Source organism: Wasmannia auropunctata, unplaced genomic scaffold (assembly GCF_000956235.1).
Source record: "Wasmannia auropunctata unplaced genomic scaffold, wasmannia.A_1.0 LD336099.1, whole genome shotgun sequence".
In the NCBI taxonomy this organism is placed as follows: Eukaryota; Metazoa; Arthropoda; class Insecta; order Hymenoptera; family Formicidae; genus Wasmannia; species Wasmannia auropunctata.
This window is the reverse complement of record NW_012026791.1, coordinates 1174843-1191905: the sequence shown is the minus strand read 5'-3', so window position 1 is coordinate 1191905 and position 17063 is coordinate 1174843. Positions and strand designations below refer to the sequence as shown.

The 17063-nt window shown below is 41.2% G+C and overlaps 3 protein-coding genes across 5 annotated transcripts in view; 2 read left to right on the top strand and 1 right to left on the bottom strand.

The window, feature by feature from the left end:
* The first annotated feature begins 27 nt into the window (after positions 1 to 27).
* Positions 28 to 4323, top strand: LOC105462428 (carboxylesterase 1E). Its single transcript, XM_011709012.1, has 8 exons — positions 28 to 32; positions 800 to 1164; positions 2083 to 2368; positions 2466 to 2651; positions 2745 to 3024; positions 3105 to 3577; positions 3660 to 3942; positions 4011 to 4323. The coding sequence occupies exons 2-8, from the start codon at positions 853 to 855 to the stop codon at positions 4300 to 4302; spliced, it is 2112 nt and encodes a 703-aa protein (XP_011707314.1). The 5' UTR covers positions 28 to 32; positions 800 to 852; the 3' UTR covers positions 4303 to 4323.
* Positions 4324 to 4326: 3 nt separating this feature from the next.
* LOC105462429 lies at positions 4327 to 7675 on the bottom strand. The gene is made up of 8 exons (XM_011709013.1): positions 7264 to 7675; positions 6779 to 7171; positions 6336 to 6682; positions 6067 to 6246; positions 5726 to 5990; positions 5436 to 5639; positions 5084 to 5376; positions 4327 to 4964 (listed from the first exon to the last, which is right to left on the bottom strand). The coding sequence occupies exons 1-8, from the start codon at positions 7375 to 7377 to the stop codon at positions 4373 to 4375; spliced, it is 2388 nt and encodes a 795-aa protein (XP_011707315.1). The 5' UTR covers positions 7378 to 7675; the 3' UTR covers positions 4327 to 4372.
* A 165-nt stretch (positions 7676 to 7840) lies between these two features.
* Positions 7841 to 17063, top strand: part of LOC105462426 (trichohyalin) — a 60337-nt gene continuing 51114 nt past the window's right edge. The window contains exons 1-2 of one of the 3 annotated variants that reach the window (XM_011709005.1): positions 7841 to 8216; positions 8601 to 8708. The gene's annotated coding sequence lies outside the window, so the exon portion shown is untranslated. Of the gene's footprint in view, positions 8221 to 8600; positions 8709 to 10487; positions 10924 to 17063 lie in introns of those variants that run through there. The other 2 variants (XM_011709007.1, XM_011709006.1) reach the window with 2 other exon arrangements.

Here is a 17063-nt window from a genome sequence, read left to right as displayed (position 1 = left end):
GTCAAAATGGCGTTCGATTCAAACTTACATCCGTAAGTATCAAACATATAATATATATGATTGAGTTAATTATATTTTGCGCACATTTTTATATTTTAATGAATTAGATAGGCAGATAAATCAAGCGTCAGTTAACAGATACAGATAACTCCTTAAATTTGCTTCTAAAAAGAAATTTTCTTGTCAGGGCAAATTTTTCGATGTTAGATATTTTACGAGCTTTTATATATATTAATTATAAATAGCATTACAAAAAATCTTAGTCTCAGCTAGTCTTCTTAAAGGGAAATTATTAGAAAGATTTGTAATTTTATATCATTATAATTATGTTGAAGCTCTATTTCTCGTCTTAAGTCAATAAAAATTAAATCTTAAAATATAAAAATTGCAAAACAATCATTTGTAAATTAATTTTTGTAACAATAAGGATTCCGCAATAAAGACTGTCGACGTGCATCCCCACCAGTCTCAGCTTCTTAAAGGGAAATTATTAGAAAGATTTGTAATTTTATATCGTCATAACTCTATTTCTCGCTAATAAAAATTAAATCTTAAAATGTAGAAATTGCAAAACAATCATTTGTAAATTAATTTTTGTAACAATAAGGATTCCGCAATAAAGACTGTCGACGTGCATCCCCATCAGTCTCAACAAGTCTTCTTAAAAGGAAATTATTAGGAAGATTTGTAATTTTATATCGTCATAACTATATGCTCTATTTCTCGCTAATAAAAATTAAATCTTAAAATGTAAAAATTGCAAAACAATCATTTGTAAATTAATTTCTGTAACAATAAGGATTCCGCAATAAAGACTGTCGATGTGCATCCCCACCAGTTCGTTCACACCGAATGCCCCGCGAGAGACGAGCGACAATTAATTCTTTTATTTCAACGCACGCATTCGAAATGGACGGACGCGTCGTTTCGCTCGTCCTTTTGCTTTGCTCGTTAATAAATGCCAAAGACGCAGATTTGATTAGACGAAAGAGAATCGTCGGCGGTGTCCCTGCCGCGAAGCCTCCCGTGGACGATCCGGTAGTTTTTGTGAATAAAAACGGTCGAGACGCGCGCATTATCGGCACCCGCGATCCTGACAAGGGTTTCTATGTCTTTCGTGGAATCAGATTTGGGCAACCGCCAACCGGTCGAGCTAGATTCCAGGTAGATCTATATATATAAGTATAATAATAAAAAGATTAATTTATCACTCTAATATATAAATATAAATTTGCACACAGATACAATTTAAAATCTTTGCACATTTAACAAAATTCCTCGTAATTCTTATCTGTGTATTATATGTGTAGATATGTAAGATGTTAAATGGTATAATTTAAATTTTAAAAGATTTTATCGATATTTTATTGGATCTGTAAGAAGTCTCGGATTGAAGTCTTAAATAACGTACAATTTATTGGATTAGTATTTTTTTTATGTAACGCTTGCGAGTGCACGCGTTGACTACGTTAACAACTGAATTAAACCGTTACGTGAACTGTGGCATTAGAAAAGTATCACAATATATAGACGATAATTAAATTCAATGACCTATAGAGTAAACGTGTACGTCACTTCAACGAGCGAGTAATAATAGCAGTCTTCCACGTAGAAATAAGAGGCCGTGTTTTTTTGCTTTTACGCTATTATTAATCGATAACGCGATCAGGCAGAACGGAGCGTTATTTTATCTCTCGGCATATCCTGTCACAATGGCCCAATTTAATGAACTTGATACACGTTATCAATTCTGGCCAAAAAATTAAAAGGAAGCTTTTAAATACGTAGAAAACTTGTTGCGGAAATGATATGTATATAATTTGGTAGTCGGTCAAATATAACTAATTCATTTTTTATAATGTTAACTCTTTCTATATATTCTTTAAATGCCACATTTATTCTATATATTTTCATACTGAAATATAAATTGTAAAATAATTTTAACAATTACTAATATAATATGCTAACTGCCTTCGATTTCGATTATTTCTTGTGTTTTAAAGTTTCGTAAGAAAATAATGAAGCTACCAAGATTTTATTGTCAAATTACCATCTTCATTTTTAAGAAACATAAATTTTCAGCGATCTTCGCCCGTACATCTCGAAGGGGAATACAACGCCACTAAGTGGGGACCTCCTTGCCCTCAGCCCAGCCACAATGAAACCGGTAAAGTCATCGGAAGCGAAGACTGCCTCTTTCTGAACATCTTTACCCCATCGCTGCCGGATTCCAGCGGCGGTTATCCTGTACTGGTGTGGATCCACGGGGGTGGTTTTAGGAGAGGCGCGGCGTGTCAGTACGAAATGAGACACTTGATTAAAAAGAAGCTGATCGTCGTGTCTGTCCAGTACAGATTAGGAACATTAGGTAATTGAAATTAAAACGCCGAGGAGAACATACAATGTTGATGCAAGTGTACGGCAGGGGAGGGAAAATGATCTCACCGAATCTCTCCCTGTTCCAGGATTTTTGAGCACAGGTACACGGGAGATGCCGGGAAACAACGGTATGTTCGACATGGTGCTGGCTATGGACTGGGTGAGGGATTACATCCACTTCTTCGGCGGTGATCCGAACAAGATAACAGCCTTCGGTCACGGCACCGGCGCCAGTTCCGCTATAATGCTGTCGTTGTCAAAATTCTGCAAAAGTAAGCGCGCGGCTGCACGATCTGTCGCGCCGCGAGCAAACGCGTCCTCACTCGCGTCGTTGACATTATATATATATATATATATTCCTGCAGATTACTTCGGCGGTCTGATCGCGATGTCCGGCTCCATTCTATCGCACTTCGCTCTCGACAAGGACGCCGCCGCGACCGCCAGACACGTGGCGCGTGAAAACGGCTGCCCGACAAACGATACGCGGAGGATGGTGGACTGCCTGCGAGAACTGCCGGTCGAGAAGTTGATCAGCGTCGATTCCGAGCTGGCGAACAGCCGCGCGTCCGTCCGAGGTTTCGTCTCCGGCTTGGCAGATCTTCTGGGACCCGGTCCTGTCGTGGAAGGCCCCAACGACGGCAGGTGTGAAGCGATTTATTCGCCGAAGAATAAAATTACGAGCCGAGTCCTTCCCAAGATCAAATTTACCATCTATCTTTAAGGTCGCTTCCAAACTTCATGACCGCGTCGCCGGAGGATTCCCTGAGGCTCGGCGATTTTCCGTCTATACCGCTGTTGACGGGCGTCATGAGGGACGAAACGGGAGGCGCCGTCCTCGGTCGATACAGAGACGAGGTGCAAAACAAGCTGAGCACGGTCCCGGATTATTTGACCGGCGATTTCATACCGTATTTGCAAGGAACAATTCCGAATATTCAAAACGGATCGCGGTTTGTCCCGCAAGCCTTCCGCGGCTACCTCGACATACTCCAAGGTGGCACACCGAACAACGTCGGGAAAGTCGCGGAAGCTCTGGGCGACTCGCTCTACAACGTTCCCGCATTTCTGACCCTCAATCACTGGTCGAAAAGGGCGAACGCGTTCCTGTACACTTTCGACCACAAGGGAAAGAGAAACTACGGTAAAGACTTTCTCCGCGGATTGCCAATCGTCGACGCTAAACGATCCTTGGATGGTACAATTATTTCTAATAATCGACAAACTATATCACGTTGCGTTCTTGTAATATTGATATAATTAACGATCACGTTTTGTAGATAATTTAAATCACGGCGATGATCTGGGATACATTTTTAATCGAAACACAATTACCGGCGAGAAGGTGAGCGATAGCGGAGAGCCGGACGAAGCGGATGAACGCGTGACTGACATTTTTACGGATATGATAGCGAATTTCGCGAGAAACGGCACGCTTAGCATACCTACGAATGTACGCTCTAACGACAGCAGCTGGATGCCGAATATAATTCCAAAATTCTCGGATGACAAAAATTCCTTTGTCAGTATCACGACAACTCCGAAGAGCATGGATAATTTTAGGTAACGCGAGAAACTTTACGTTTAAATATTAATCTGATACGCACTATTAACTCATATATTAATTTCAGATTCTGCGAAATGGGATTATGGGCGGTACCGGAACGACTACAATCACCAATGTGCAGTTTATACAAAGTGCCTCTTCAATTGTTAGAACAAGGTGCGAAAGGAACGATATCTGTAATGCAGAAGCCTATCGACACGTTCAACGAAATTGTTCCCAAGTCCGGCCTCGATGTCGCAGGCAAATTGATAGACCGGAATACTGAAGAGCCGAAGAAAAACGATACAACGGAGCGGAAAACGAACGATGGTATATTACCGAAAGTACCTATACCGAAGCTACCATTCGTCGGTTGAATTATTAATCAATACGTTTATACATACGTTTCTTTTTTTTTTATTTCAAAGATATATGAAATAAAAGCGCTTAATCGCTTGATTTTACTTCGTCGTGAAACAAATTTAGAGAATTCAGTAAATCATCGTCCAATTCTTCCCATTCGTTTTGCGATGCCTTTTGTACCTTTTCGATGATTTTAGGACTTCTTTCCACTCTTTTGCCGACACGCGATACCGAATCTTCAGATTGCTCACGCTGTTCCTTTGTATTAATATGCGCGGCCACACATTCCACTCTACTTTCAGTAGTAACATTTGGACTTGTCTCGATATTTCTTTGCTGACTTTGCCTCTCGTCTTGTGTCCTGTCTCGTTCTTCTAATACTTCTTCGACCTCTTCTTCTTCTTCTTCTATCTCCTTATATGTGTCGTCTGCCTGAGCCTCATTCATATCCATATTCATATCCACGCTACTATTCTCCTCTGTGAATTCTATATCGTTTCCATTCTGTACTGTTTCAATGTTTTGCGTCGTAGTTACTTTTGGTCGTTTATGTACAGATGATGCCGCGTCTGCATCTTGAGAAAGCTCTTCTTCGGCCCTACTTCTTTTATCTGATTTACCGCTAGTAGCAGCAACTTCTTCTGTTTGATTTTCAGGCATAAGTTCATCAGATTCCCTAGAAATTAATATGTATTTCTGTAATTTATTTAATATATGAAAAAGTTGCTAATGCTCTATATAAACTCTTAAATATACTTAAAAGATACAAGCTTAAATAATATTTAAAATACTTACTGCTGGCGAGGTAACTGTAACGTAGGCGCAGCAGGATGTATAATTTTTTCCAGCTCGGCTAACGCGAGTTTTGCTTCTTGAGCAATACTCAAATCGACATCGTAAGCTGCCATGTGCGATATTTCCAGGCAATATTGTGTAGGAAATGCCAATGCGACGTGTGGATTCATTTGCAAAGCCTTCAATACCCTAAACAACTCCAAGCGGCATGCGTTGTGATCTTTATAGAAATTCTGTTCAGCAGCATCCAGATAAAGATTGTACAACACGGATATCACGGTATTCTGCACGCTCTGAAAGAAATATTCAGGAAAGTCGTGAAGATGCATCATAACAAACCTAATGGACTTACCTTGTAAATCATCTGTTTCAACAGGACACTACCGCTGTAAAGTATATTCTGCAAAGCGACGAGAGCCCCTCTGCACAAATCCGCATCGAGACGTCCGTTTTTCGTCGAGCTCTCTCGATTATTCAAAACTGCACTATTTTCATACTGACTACGTTTGAAACGTTTTACTGCCCGTTTAGACATGTGTTGCGTTTTTGGTTGCGTCTAAAACCAAGATAACAATTCTCTTTGCAAAAACTTGAAATTATTAGATTCAAGCGCCATTTGATTGATAATCATTCAAAACTTACGGCCAATAATATGCAGTCTCGTTCTGGTGTCACATCCTTCAATATGCCCGCGACGCATTCATTTCCAACTGTCTCTATGCCCGACAATGAACCCGTATTAATTAGCCACGAACACAGACACTTGTAAGCGTATATCCTGACACTTCGGAAAGGTTTACTGTCGCTAAACGTCACTTGATTTTCCAAGATGACACTTGTCCACTGCAACGTTTGTTGAAACAACTGTAATACAGTTGTCCCGTACGGTACCAATTCCTGAGCAAATCTGGAGCATACATTTTGCATCATAAGCTACATTATCTACAATTGTTTGAATATACATCTTATCGAAATTTATGTACCCATTTATAAACGCGTCCAAAACTTTGAGTAAGCCGATATGCATTTTTGGTAAGATGATGTACAGCATCTGTTCCTTAAAGGAAGTTTTATTCACCAGATTTAACGGCGTTACCGCCAATCCTCGGCACAGGACTCCTAGAATATCGTGAGGTAGAACAGAATTTCTCGCTTCGTATCCACTGCAATTTTAAACCAAATATATATTTCAAGCTCCCGATAATATTTTATCCCGGATAATATTAATTCGCGAAAATTAATAGACCAGTACCGTAACATTGAGGCGAAATAAACGCACAGATTTGTAAATCTCTGTTTCTGCCTATTGTAGCATTGTACCGCGTCCCGATTAGAAATGGGTGGCAATTCTAATTTATCCCAGATGTCTACACTCTCCAGCTCTATCAATCCGGAGAACAATTCGTCCATTATAGCGTGCAAATTGTTGCAAAGCAACACCTCGTTGTACGTCGTTGATGTGTATACAGATTTAGACGGCGGTGGTTTGAATGAGCGCTCCGTCGCTTTGGACAGAAGAACGTAGCATCTTGCGCTGGCGTTAACCAAGTTCTCTTGCGTGGAATCGATTTGTAGTAATATCATTTTCCTTATCAGTTCCTGAAAATGAGATCAAACAATTTCTTATTCGTGTACGATTTTTTTGCATTGATTGAGATTAATGTAAAACGTTCAGCTGATAAATCTTTCCGTTACCTGAAACCTTTCGCAAACTTCGGAATAATGATAAAGCAGTACAGCCACCAAGTAATAGATTGCTCCAGATTTCGCGTCCGGTTGCAATGCGCTGAGAACATTCAGAAGCTGCTTCACGTGTTGCATGGAGATCTGCTTGTGCAAATCCGGAATTTCCTTGCAGTGCTCGACCAAAACTCCCAACACTTTGCACGCCAGGGTCAAGTCTCGCGCGCTGCTGTGCACGTTTTCCAGCACTTTCGTGGCATTGGCTATCCAGAGCAAACCGTACTTTGCAAACGTATCCTTGGAACACGTGGGCAAGATTCTGTCCAAGATAGGCAGGAAATCGCATCCCGCTTGATTTATGCGAGAATTGACACCCTTCACGAAAGCATTTTGCACAGCGTCGACCTGAAGATGCAAACGTGAACGACGCGTTACGCCAAGTGCCTACGGGGAGCTTAATAAAGAAAGAACTCGAGATGTCTGTTCCGCGTACATACCTCGTGGCCGTCAAACGGCACGTCGTTATTATCGACCATCAAATCGTGCACCAGCGACTCGAATTCCTTCGAATTCACGTCGACGGAATTCACTAGTCTGGCAATCGATGCCATTATTATTTCTTATCGCTATTATTTCACTCGTAAAAAAAGCGTAAACTTTGACGGTCCACGTGATCCTAACCTGTACTTTTAGGTTATACAGCACGTATATATTTTTGTCATTTTCTGAATTCTATTCCTCCTATCTTTTGATAAATTCGCGAATAACTGCGCAGATGGCTTCAATCTGTCGAGATTGAATCGGGATTATTAATAACAATCGGTTAACACATGAAAGAAACCCGAGAATCACATACAACCGGTGTCCGTGTCTCGCGGAAAGCCACGGAAAGCGCCTGGACGGCCTGAATGAATGGAATCATCCGTTTAGTAGCGCCTCTATGTGCGCGAAGCGTGAACTATGTAACGAACGCTTTGTTACCGACAGGCACACTGGAAACTTCGGTACCGACAGGTAACACATCCACCGTCCTGCGTTCAGTCGTCCACGGTCCACGGACTGGCACGGATTTCCACGGCCTTCGATTTCCTTCCGTGTATGTATATGCACACGCATTCTCTCCCAAGAATCAGAAATGGTTCGTGCGTTCGCGTAATCGATTTGTGGAAGAGTCAGCATTAGATGTACACGAGTAATGCTACAATCGCGCGGAGTTTGCCTGACGGAACTGACGCGCGAATACGTTTCGCTTAACTACGTGAGATTCACCGCGCACAGTTCGTTCCATCGTTCCTTCGTTCAAACGACGCCGACGCGACGACTTTTCTGAAAGTTTCTCTGGCCGCGACGTTTTCACGAGTGTCACGATCGACGGATTGTTCGTTCGGGTCGGAAGGGAATCGAGAGGACATGAATGCCTTCATTAATCTCGCGTTTTCTAACCTAAATAGCAAGTATCTGTTATTCTACATATTCTCTTATTTCACGATAGCGCGATGCTTGAAATCATATGCGTTTCAACATGGCGATTCGCGACCACGAAAATTCAATTCGACGCGTGAATCAGAAAACTCTCTTTTTCTGATCGAAAGTTTACATCGCGTCACGTTGCTTCAAGCAATTTCTAAAATCGCTGCTGTCTACAAGATCGATCCGTGTTGCTTGCCCTTTTTTTGCATAATTTAGACGTTCAAAAAATATATACATATATAAAACATAAACATTTATCATGTTTCAAGTGCAAAAATTTGTAGGAGTTTCAAGCAACGCGAACAAACCTATGACAATGCGGAATGCCGAAGACAATGCGTAACTAATTGGCATTTATTTTCAGATCGCCGCGGCGGGATTGATACTCAAGGATCTCGCTTCCGAGGACGGTCGTTGTCGCCTGTAAGAGCTGTGTGATTAGCGTGATTAACATCGAGATGATCGAGAGAATGTGAGTTCAACTTAATCCACAAAATCATTGTATTCCATTATTTACGTTATTTGCTTGCGATATTTAAATTACGAGAAATTAAATGGTGAGAGTGCTTGCGATTTCGATCGAATCGCGTCCTGCCCTTTCCTCTTCTATTTAAATTGATATATTGAGACAAATACATGTGATTTACGAGCCAAGAGGCTCAATTATAATTTTAGCATATTAATTTGCAACGTCATTGAATTATAATTTATAAAACTATAATTGATTCTATAAATAACATATAGGAAAAATTTAGAGAGGCTTTATAGAGAAATAACTTTTAAGTATTTATGTTTGAAAAATCGAGAAATCAACGGTGGATGTAGAAAATATCGGCCGAATGTGTTTCGCCTCTTTATGCCTCTCAGCTGGATGACTTTCGGATTTTACGTTTCCAATTCGCTGTTAACTTTTTTATTTTTTTTTTCCACGCGAGAGACGCGCGAAATCGTCAGAGCCTTCTCATCTTTTTTGCCTCGTTTTCTTTTACCGATCGTTTCCGCGAGCGCGTCAATCGTCGTTGCTCCGCTTTAAGAATCGTATCACGAACTTCGCGCTGCTAGCGCGCGAAGCGCTCGGAAATTTAGACGTTACGTAAAGACATTGAAAAAGAAAAAAAAACAACGTGAATCGCGCGCTGCGAAAACAAAAGTCGGCACAATGGCTGTTGCACGCTGACGCCGCTATTAAATGCCCTACTCCTAACTCCTCCCGCGACCTCCGTTTCTCGGAATTTCTTAATTGCCGTCTTGCCTGTCTCTATGTAAGCGCGTGTGCGCCACGAGCGAAAATGATCGCACATTGTAAACGCAAATGAGGGGAACTGCGCGCCGCGCGCAAGTGCTGCGCTTAAAGCCCAGATGCGCTTCTTACGGGAAAAGGCTTGCAATCTTAGCTGGCTGATGGCTCATCTGACAGCTGCTATTTTCACTCTCTTACACTCTCTCGCGTTTCCTTTGTCGATCGTGCATTTTCTATCGCGCATATTATTCGCTTCGGGAATCGACTACTCACGCCGTCTGCGGTAAAATCCGTTGGAAATGATACTACACGTGCACCTTGCTTTATCTGGTCAATATTATACAATAGTATAAATAAAAACGATGATTTTTTTTTTAAAGAACTTTCTATCATTTATTATATATACACGTCAGAAAACAAACAAAAAAAAGGACCTGGAGTGAGTCCGACCGCAACATGCATATCGTCTCGTTGGAACGATACATATAATAAATTTCAACTGAGAAAATTAGGGAATATAAATCCCCATCAATTTCAGAAACAATTGTTTGAAAAGATTGAACGTTTAAAAAAAAAAGATCTTTAAGGAGGAAACTAAAGGAGAATTCCCTCATTTTGTTGTAAAATATCCCTCACGGTTGTCATACTGAAAGAAAGAAGAAATGCATCAGAAGGAACGAAATGAAACATCATGAGGATGATATTTTTATGTTGCTAGCCTGCAACAAATTTGCGATTCGCCTTGGGCCAATTATGTAAGCATTTCTGTCCCAGAAATTGTCCGAGAAATCCACGTGTATATGCAATATCGTTTAAGCTCGATACCCAACGATCTTCCCGCACGTACACGCGGCATACGTACACCCGTTCATGCCGAGAGTGGGCCCCTCTCGTACCCCTTTACCCTTCCGTCCCACGCCCTACCCCCTCCCGGGAGGCCTCTCCCCTTCCGTGCCTCCGTGCCTCTCGTCGGTCGGTTCAGTTCCCCCCACCAACCGGTGTCCAGTTATGTTGTGGCGAGCGTCGCTGGGCCGCGGAGCAATCGGTTCGTCTCGTCTTTCGCGTCGTTTCGTATTCAAGTAATTTTTCATTCGCACCCCCGTCCCCCCTCCGTGTCGCGCGATGTTTTGCGACGGCTAGTGCACGTTTCGGATCGCGTTGGTTCGACTGCCACCATCCGTTCCAAGCGGGGGGAGAGGAAGCGAACGACAATCATCGGCGGTCAAGCGAGTCGCCGCGGAGCAGATCGGAGTTGCGAGACCTGAGGAACGAGGGGAACGAGGAGCGGCGGATGCGCCTGGCTTGAATTCGGCTGCGGATTTCGCGCGCGGCTCCTGCACGGAGGACGTCGACGGGGGATTCCGATCGTTTTTCGTCCACACGCGGGAGAGTCACGCGGGGCGAGAATGCGGCACGACCGGCCGACGGGACGATGGCCGTTAGAACGGTGAGTGCATTCGTATATTCCGAGTGTGTACGCCGCGCGCGCGTACACATTCACACGTACGAACCGCGCGCGCGCGAGCGCGACCGCGAGCCACTGCCATATTGAGACAACGAGGATTCTCGAGGCTCTCCGGGGACCGGCTTGGTACCGGAGAGCCGCCGCGTCACCGGACCGCGGTCGCCCGCCGGATTTCGGGGACGCGACACCCCGCTGCCCTTCGTCATCCCCTCGTCCCCTCCTCCCCCCTCCCCCCTCCCCTCCCCCTCTTCCCGTGGAGGGGTTCACTCGTGGAAGCGGCGCGATGCCACCTTCTGACAGGTAGAACGCGGCGGGTAGGGGCCATCCGGCTTTGCGCGAACGATCGCAGCGACGCGAGCGACTCGCTCCGGGGACGCGCGAGTGGCATCCTCCTGTCGCGCCCGGGCCACGGCTTGTTGAGATTCCCCAATCCTGTGGAGTCAAGTGCATCATCCTGTCCGATTTAAAATCGTGACAGGTGCAACATTCAATTCTACATGTACATACAAAAGTATATTATTCTTAAACAGCTGCTTAAACTCTTTCCCTTTCTCTCCGTTTATTATCCATAAGTTCTTTAATCGATATGAAATTGATTTTTTTTTACATTTAAATTACAGGCGATTGAAAATGGAGAAACTTGATATAAATTAAGTTTAGTGACGCGAGTAGGAAAAAATTATTTTGCAGTTAAATTGCAATACGTTGAAGTAAATTAAGTTTAGTGGCGTGAATGGAAGAAAATTATTTTGCAATTGCAATTAAATTGCAATATACGTTGAAGTATTTGTGTGAATATGGGAAAAATTTGCTTGATTGAATTAATAGAGAAGTTTTAATACTTTGATAGGAGAAAATCTTTCGGTAGAAAGAAATATTATTTGCTATGTGTTTATGAAAAATATTATGATTTTACGTAATTTTAAATGCGACATGATGTCTGAAATGATTATCTTAGTCCAATAAATATGATTATTACATGCGGCTTTTGCAAATGAATAATCTAAAAAATGAATAGCTTTGTAAATTCAGATTAATGCAGAAAAAAAACAAGCTTGTAAGCTACTAGAATTCTAATGTCTGACTATTGATTTTTATCCTTGCAAGATGTTTATTATCTCATTTTAATATTAAAGCAGTTTATGTCATGTTTACGCAATAATAGCCGATAACCTTTGCCTCCAGCAATTTTTCAGCATGAAACTTCAATTTTATTTATTACAACAACCAACAGATTTTGCAATATATCATCGATGAACGTGTTAGAAGAACAAATGAGAACATTACTGCATGAATTTAAAAAGTCGACTTTTCTTCAACATAAATTTCTATAGAGAAATCTAGATAGATTGAGATACACATTTTTTTCTTTAGCAAAAAGTTATTTATTGCATAATATTCGGCAGACAATCCCGATTGAAATGTGATTAAGTAACGCAGTATAAATTAAGACTTTTCAATAGTTTATCCATCATAATGCTTATTCAAGTAAAATCATAGAAAACGTGTAAAATGTCGAAGCGATCCTTTCGGCGTATCGATCCGTGCGGAAAACCTGTATCAACCTGTATCGACCTGTTTTAACTCCAGTTGTGTGAAATTGGTCCCCTTACTATTGAAAATCTACCAACGACCATTATTACCACTCGATTGGTGGTCGTTTCCTGTATTTGGTAATCCACTTCCGATGAATGGTAATCAAAGTTCACACGCGTATGTCATTTTTTCATATTATTATTTATAACAACTACCAAACGAGTGCTTATACTTAATATATACTTACGCAATCTGTGGAAAGCCATATTCTGCGAAAGGAGAGACTAACTTCACGCGCGTATATCTTTTTTTTGTATTGTTTTTTACAACTTTGACTACCATTCATCGGGAATGAACTGCCAAATATTACCAAACGCCCACACGGAAAGAATAATTTTGCTCAGATTCAGATCAGAAAATAATTTTTGTTCAATAATCAAAATAATTTTGTTGACAAGTCAGAATGATTACTAGAATATCAAAACGTTTTATAGCAATGCCTATCATTTTTCCCTTTCCAACAAATTATTTTTATTATTGAACAAAAATTATTTTCAGATCTGTATTCAAAATTTTTAGACCTTTCAACAAAATCGTTCTTCCCAATCGCCAATCGAGTAATAATAATCGTTAGTGGATTTTCAGTGGGAAGGGGGGGCAACTTAATACAGCTCTTGACTCCTTTGTCCTGTCAATTAACGACACTTACGAAGTACCGAGAGAAAGAGAGAGAGAGAGAGAGAGAGAAACGGGCGTGGCGAATTTGACTTTCACTCTGGGGTGCACTGCTTTCACCTACTTGCGCTTAAGTCAGAAGCATTTCGAAACGAGAGAGAGGTCGACACGCGTTAATCCTTTTTCCTCGGTGTACGCGTCACCGCGGCGCGTACCGTCGTCGTTGCACGATAAAGTTGATCGCCAGGGGACGAAAGGCTGCTGTGCAGCAAGAGCGAAACTCGCGCGAGGCGCCGCGGCTCGTTGCTCCAGCTGGCACAGACATTCATTCGCGGAGGAGTCGACTTTCGTCGGTCGCGATTCGGTTCTCTCGGTGATGTACGAACGCGCCTCTTCCGGCACCGGCTCAAATTTGATCCCGTGGGCCCGCGTGTTTAATCTCTTATCGCCGCGCCGCATCGCGGCGTCTCGGTAGGCTGAGCCTTAGAGCCAGGAGGGCCCCGACGCGATAACGCGGCCCCGCGGCAGAAGACGTTTCGCCGTACGTACAGCGCATCCCATCCCTCCTCTCTTCCCACACCCGTCTCTCCCTTTGCTCAGAGCTCGCCTTATCGCGCACAATAATCTATTTCCATATCCAATCCGCGGCGGTACGTAACGGCAACAAGTGCCATAAATCGTGGACGCTACGCGTCACGCGCGCGAGTCCCGGGCTCGCCTTGCTCGCAAGTAATAATCGCAATATCTGCGATGCGTCTCGCGCGCGCGCGCGCGTATAGGCATGTTTCAAGATTTGCACGACGCGCGTACAAATCTGCTCTAATTGAATTTTCCCGACGAATAACTTACGATATCCGATATTTCTTGCGGAGGGAAGAATCGACGACCGAAAGTTCCCTCGATCCAATTCGATCGGATATCGAGATAATTTCCATCAATACTTAGCACGGATCGTTGAATTATTAGTAATCGGCCCCTCGCCGTGATAGGTTTATTTATTTTTTTTTATATACTGAACGCGCGCTTCGCCTTTCAGTTCGAACGTGGATGGGATTTTCTGGGCGCGGGTATTATAAGGGACGATCGGCTCGAATGCCGATCGTGAATCGCAGAACTAGTTAAGGATGTTATCTCGCGAGTTGCCCCGATATATTACTTATGCCCGTGCCTGATGAATCTTTCATCGTAACCACTATCCTTCCTGATCGTTAGGGAGCTAAATCCCTGCAGCCGCGCCGAAGAGAGCGGCGTCGCCGCCGTAATCAGTCACCGGCGGCCGATTTGAAATTGAGATTCGTTCGACGGAAAGTATGAGTTTATATCTCCGCCGGGATTATATCGGCACACCGACGATACCCGGGCAATCACGCGGGCTATTACACCGGATCGCACTTTTCCATGCGAGGCAGAGGCAGAAATGGCGTGCCTGATCCTCGGGCGTGCGCCGGAGTTAGCACCCTAACAACAAAATTCCATAGTTCTGATTAGAGTCTTCGTTCCCACTTCGTTTCGAAGAGACGAAGAAGTTTCCTACACGGAAAGAACAATTTTGCTGATTCCAAATCTGAAAAGAATTTTTGTTCAATAATCAAAATAATTTTGTGCGAAAGTCAAAATGATTGCTAGAATATCAAAACGTTTTATAGCAATGCTTATCAGTTTTAACATTCCAACAAATTATTTTGATGATTTAACAAAAAATTATTTTCAGATCTGTATTTAGCAAAATTGTTTGATCTTTCAACAAAATCGTTCTTTCCGTGTATAATTTATAACAAAGGTTTTAAACAATTTTTAACTTAAATAGAAAAAATGGTGTGATAATTTCCTATCAAAATCCACGAATTAAAAATTGTCATTAAGTAGAGAATTATTGTTATGAACTGTAAGGAACTCTTTGTATCTTTAAAATGAAGCGGAAACTCTAATCAGAACTATGGAATTTTAATGTTGGAGTGCTAACTTCACACACGCAATCCTCGGAATCCTTTTTCTAATCCCGCAGGAACGATCACACGATCCCCAGTCACTTGGTTGTTAGCGTTGGCGTTTCCACGGATCGAATACAACACGCTTCAAACACATTTACATATCATCATGCGCAGTAAATAACTGATTCATATATGAGTTTATAATATTACGAGTTTAAAAATTATAAGGAAGTTATCACAATTTTTGATATCTTAACATTTTTAAGTAACACCTCACATCTACCAAAATTGAGCGTAGAAATAATTCTGAGTTCTGGGTCGTTCTAAAAATTTGCGAGCACGAGCACGAGCGGATTTATTCGCATACACTTGTATCATCCTCGTTATAAATAGAAATTGAGTGAAGATCTCATTTCTATCGGGTGATCATACAGCTTTTGAACGTGTAGTGCGACAAATAACGCGATAACTCGTTAATAAATCTATCATATTTTTTTTTATATCTTGACACTTTTAAGCGGCAACTTACATTTATCGAAATTGAGTGTAAAAATTATTCTGAATTCTATATAGGTCGTACGTTCTGAAAATTAATTAACGAGCACGAGCGAATGGATTTATATACTCATACACGTATGTATCATCGTCGTTATAAATAGAACCGAAATTGAGCGAAGAGATCTCATCAGGTGATAATGATCATAGCTCTTGAACGTGCAACGCGATAACTCGTAAATGACGCGATAACTCGTTAAATCTATCAACGGCAATCATGAGACAAACAAATCAGAGATTAAACTTAACTAACACAAATCGTAAATTAAGTGTTAATCAGTTATCTGCATTTAAGTACACTGTGAATGATTTTGCGATATCGTATAATGGATTGTAATAGATCATAATATTCATAATGGATTTTTCCAATGGCAGATGTCTTCGAATTCGTGTCTCACACAATCTAACTACACGAAAGAATTTTGTTGAAAGACCTAAAAATTTTGCTAAAAATACATCTGAAAATAATTTTTTATTGAATCACCAAAATAATTTGTTAGAATGTTAAAACTGATAAGTATTGCTGTAAAACACGTTTTGATATTCTAGCAATCATTTTGACTTTCGCACAAAACAATTTTGATTATTGAACAAAAATATTATTTTATATTAAAAATATTATTTTAATATTAAATATTATTTTCAGATCTGGATTCAGCAAAATTGTTCTTTCCGTGTAGAGATCTAGATTTATTTTCATTGCGAGATTCGCAATAATATATATAACTGTAAAGCATTGAAGTTGCAACACGTCTTTAAATTCGCAGACATATGAAGAATAATGTTTGCAAAAAGCAATTTTGATTAATGACAGTTTTCGAACTAACTGTAACGTGCTCCTGCTCATTTTCTAGAGGATTTTCGCACGACTTTCCCTCACATGGCTTAGTGTGTCACTGCCTTCAGCCGTGCGATTGAGAGCGTAAATTACCGAGGTTTCAATCGCGATAAAAACTGTTTTTATTTTAAATTAGCAGATTATTTCCATTTTAAAGTGTCAGCTTTAAACTGCACATATGTAAGAAAGACGATTTTGTATATTAAAAAAACATAAAGAGGAAATAAATTTTAATTTTTGTTATCTCGCATTTCATGAAACACGTCTTACAAGTCTTGTTCTTATTATTCCTTATTATTCCGATTCTTATTGCTTTTATCTCTTACTCTGATATTATCATCTATTGTTCTTCGACTAAATTGCATCCAATTGCTCCAATTTTTTTCAAATCATGAGAATTGTGTTTACGAAATGAGATTGTTGCTCAATTTCGGTTCTATTTATAACGAGGAAGATACAAGTGTACGCGAATAAATCCGCTCGTGCTCGTGCTCGCAAACTAATTTTCAGAACGACCTAGAACTCAGAATTATTTTTACGCTCAATTTTGGTAAAGCTGAGTTGTTACTAAAAAATGTTAAGATATC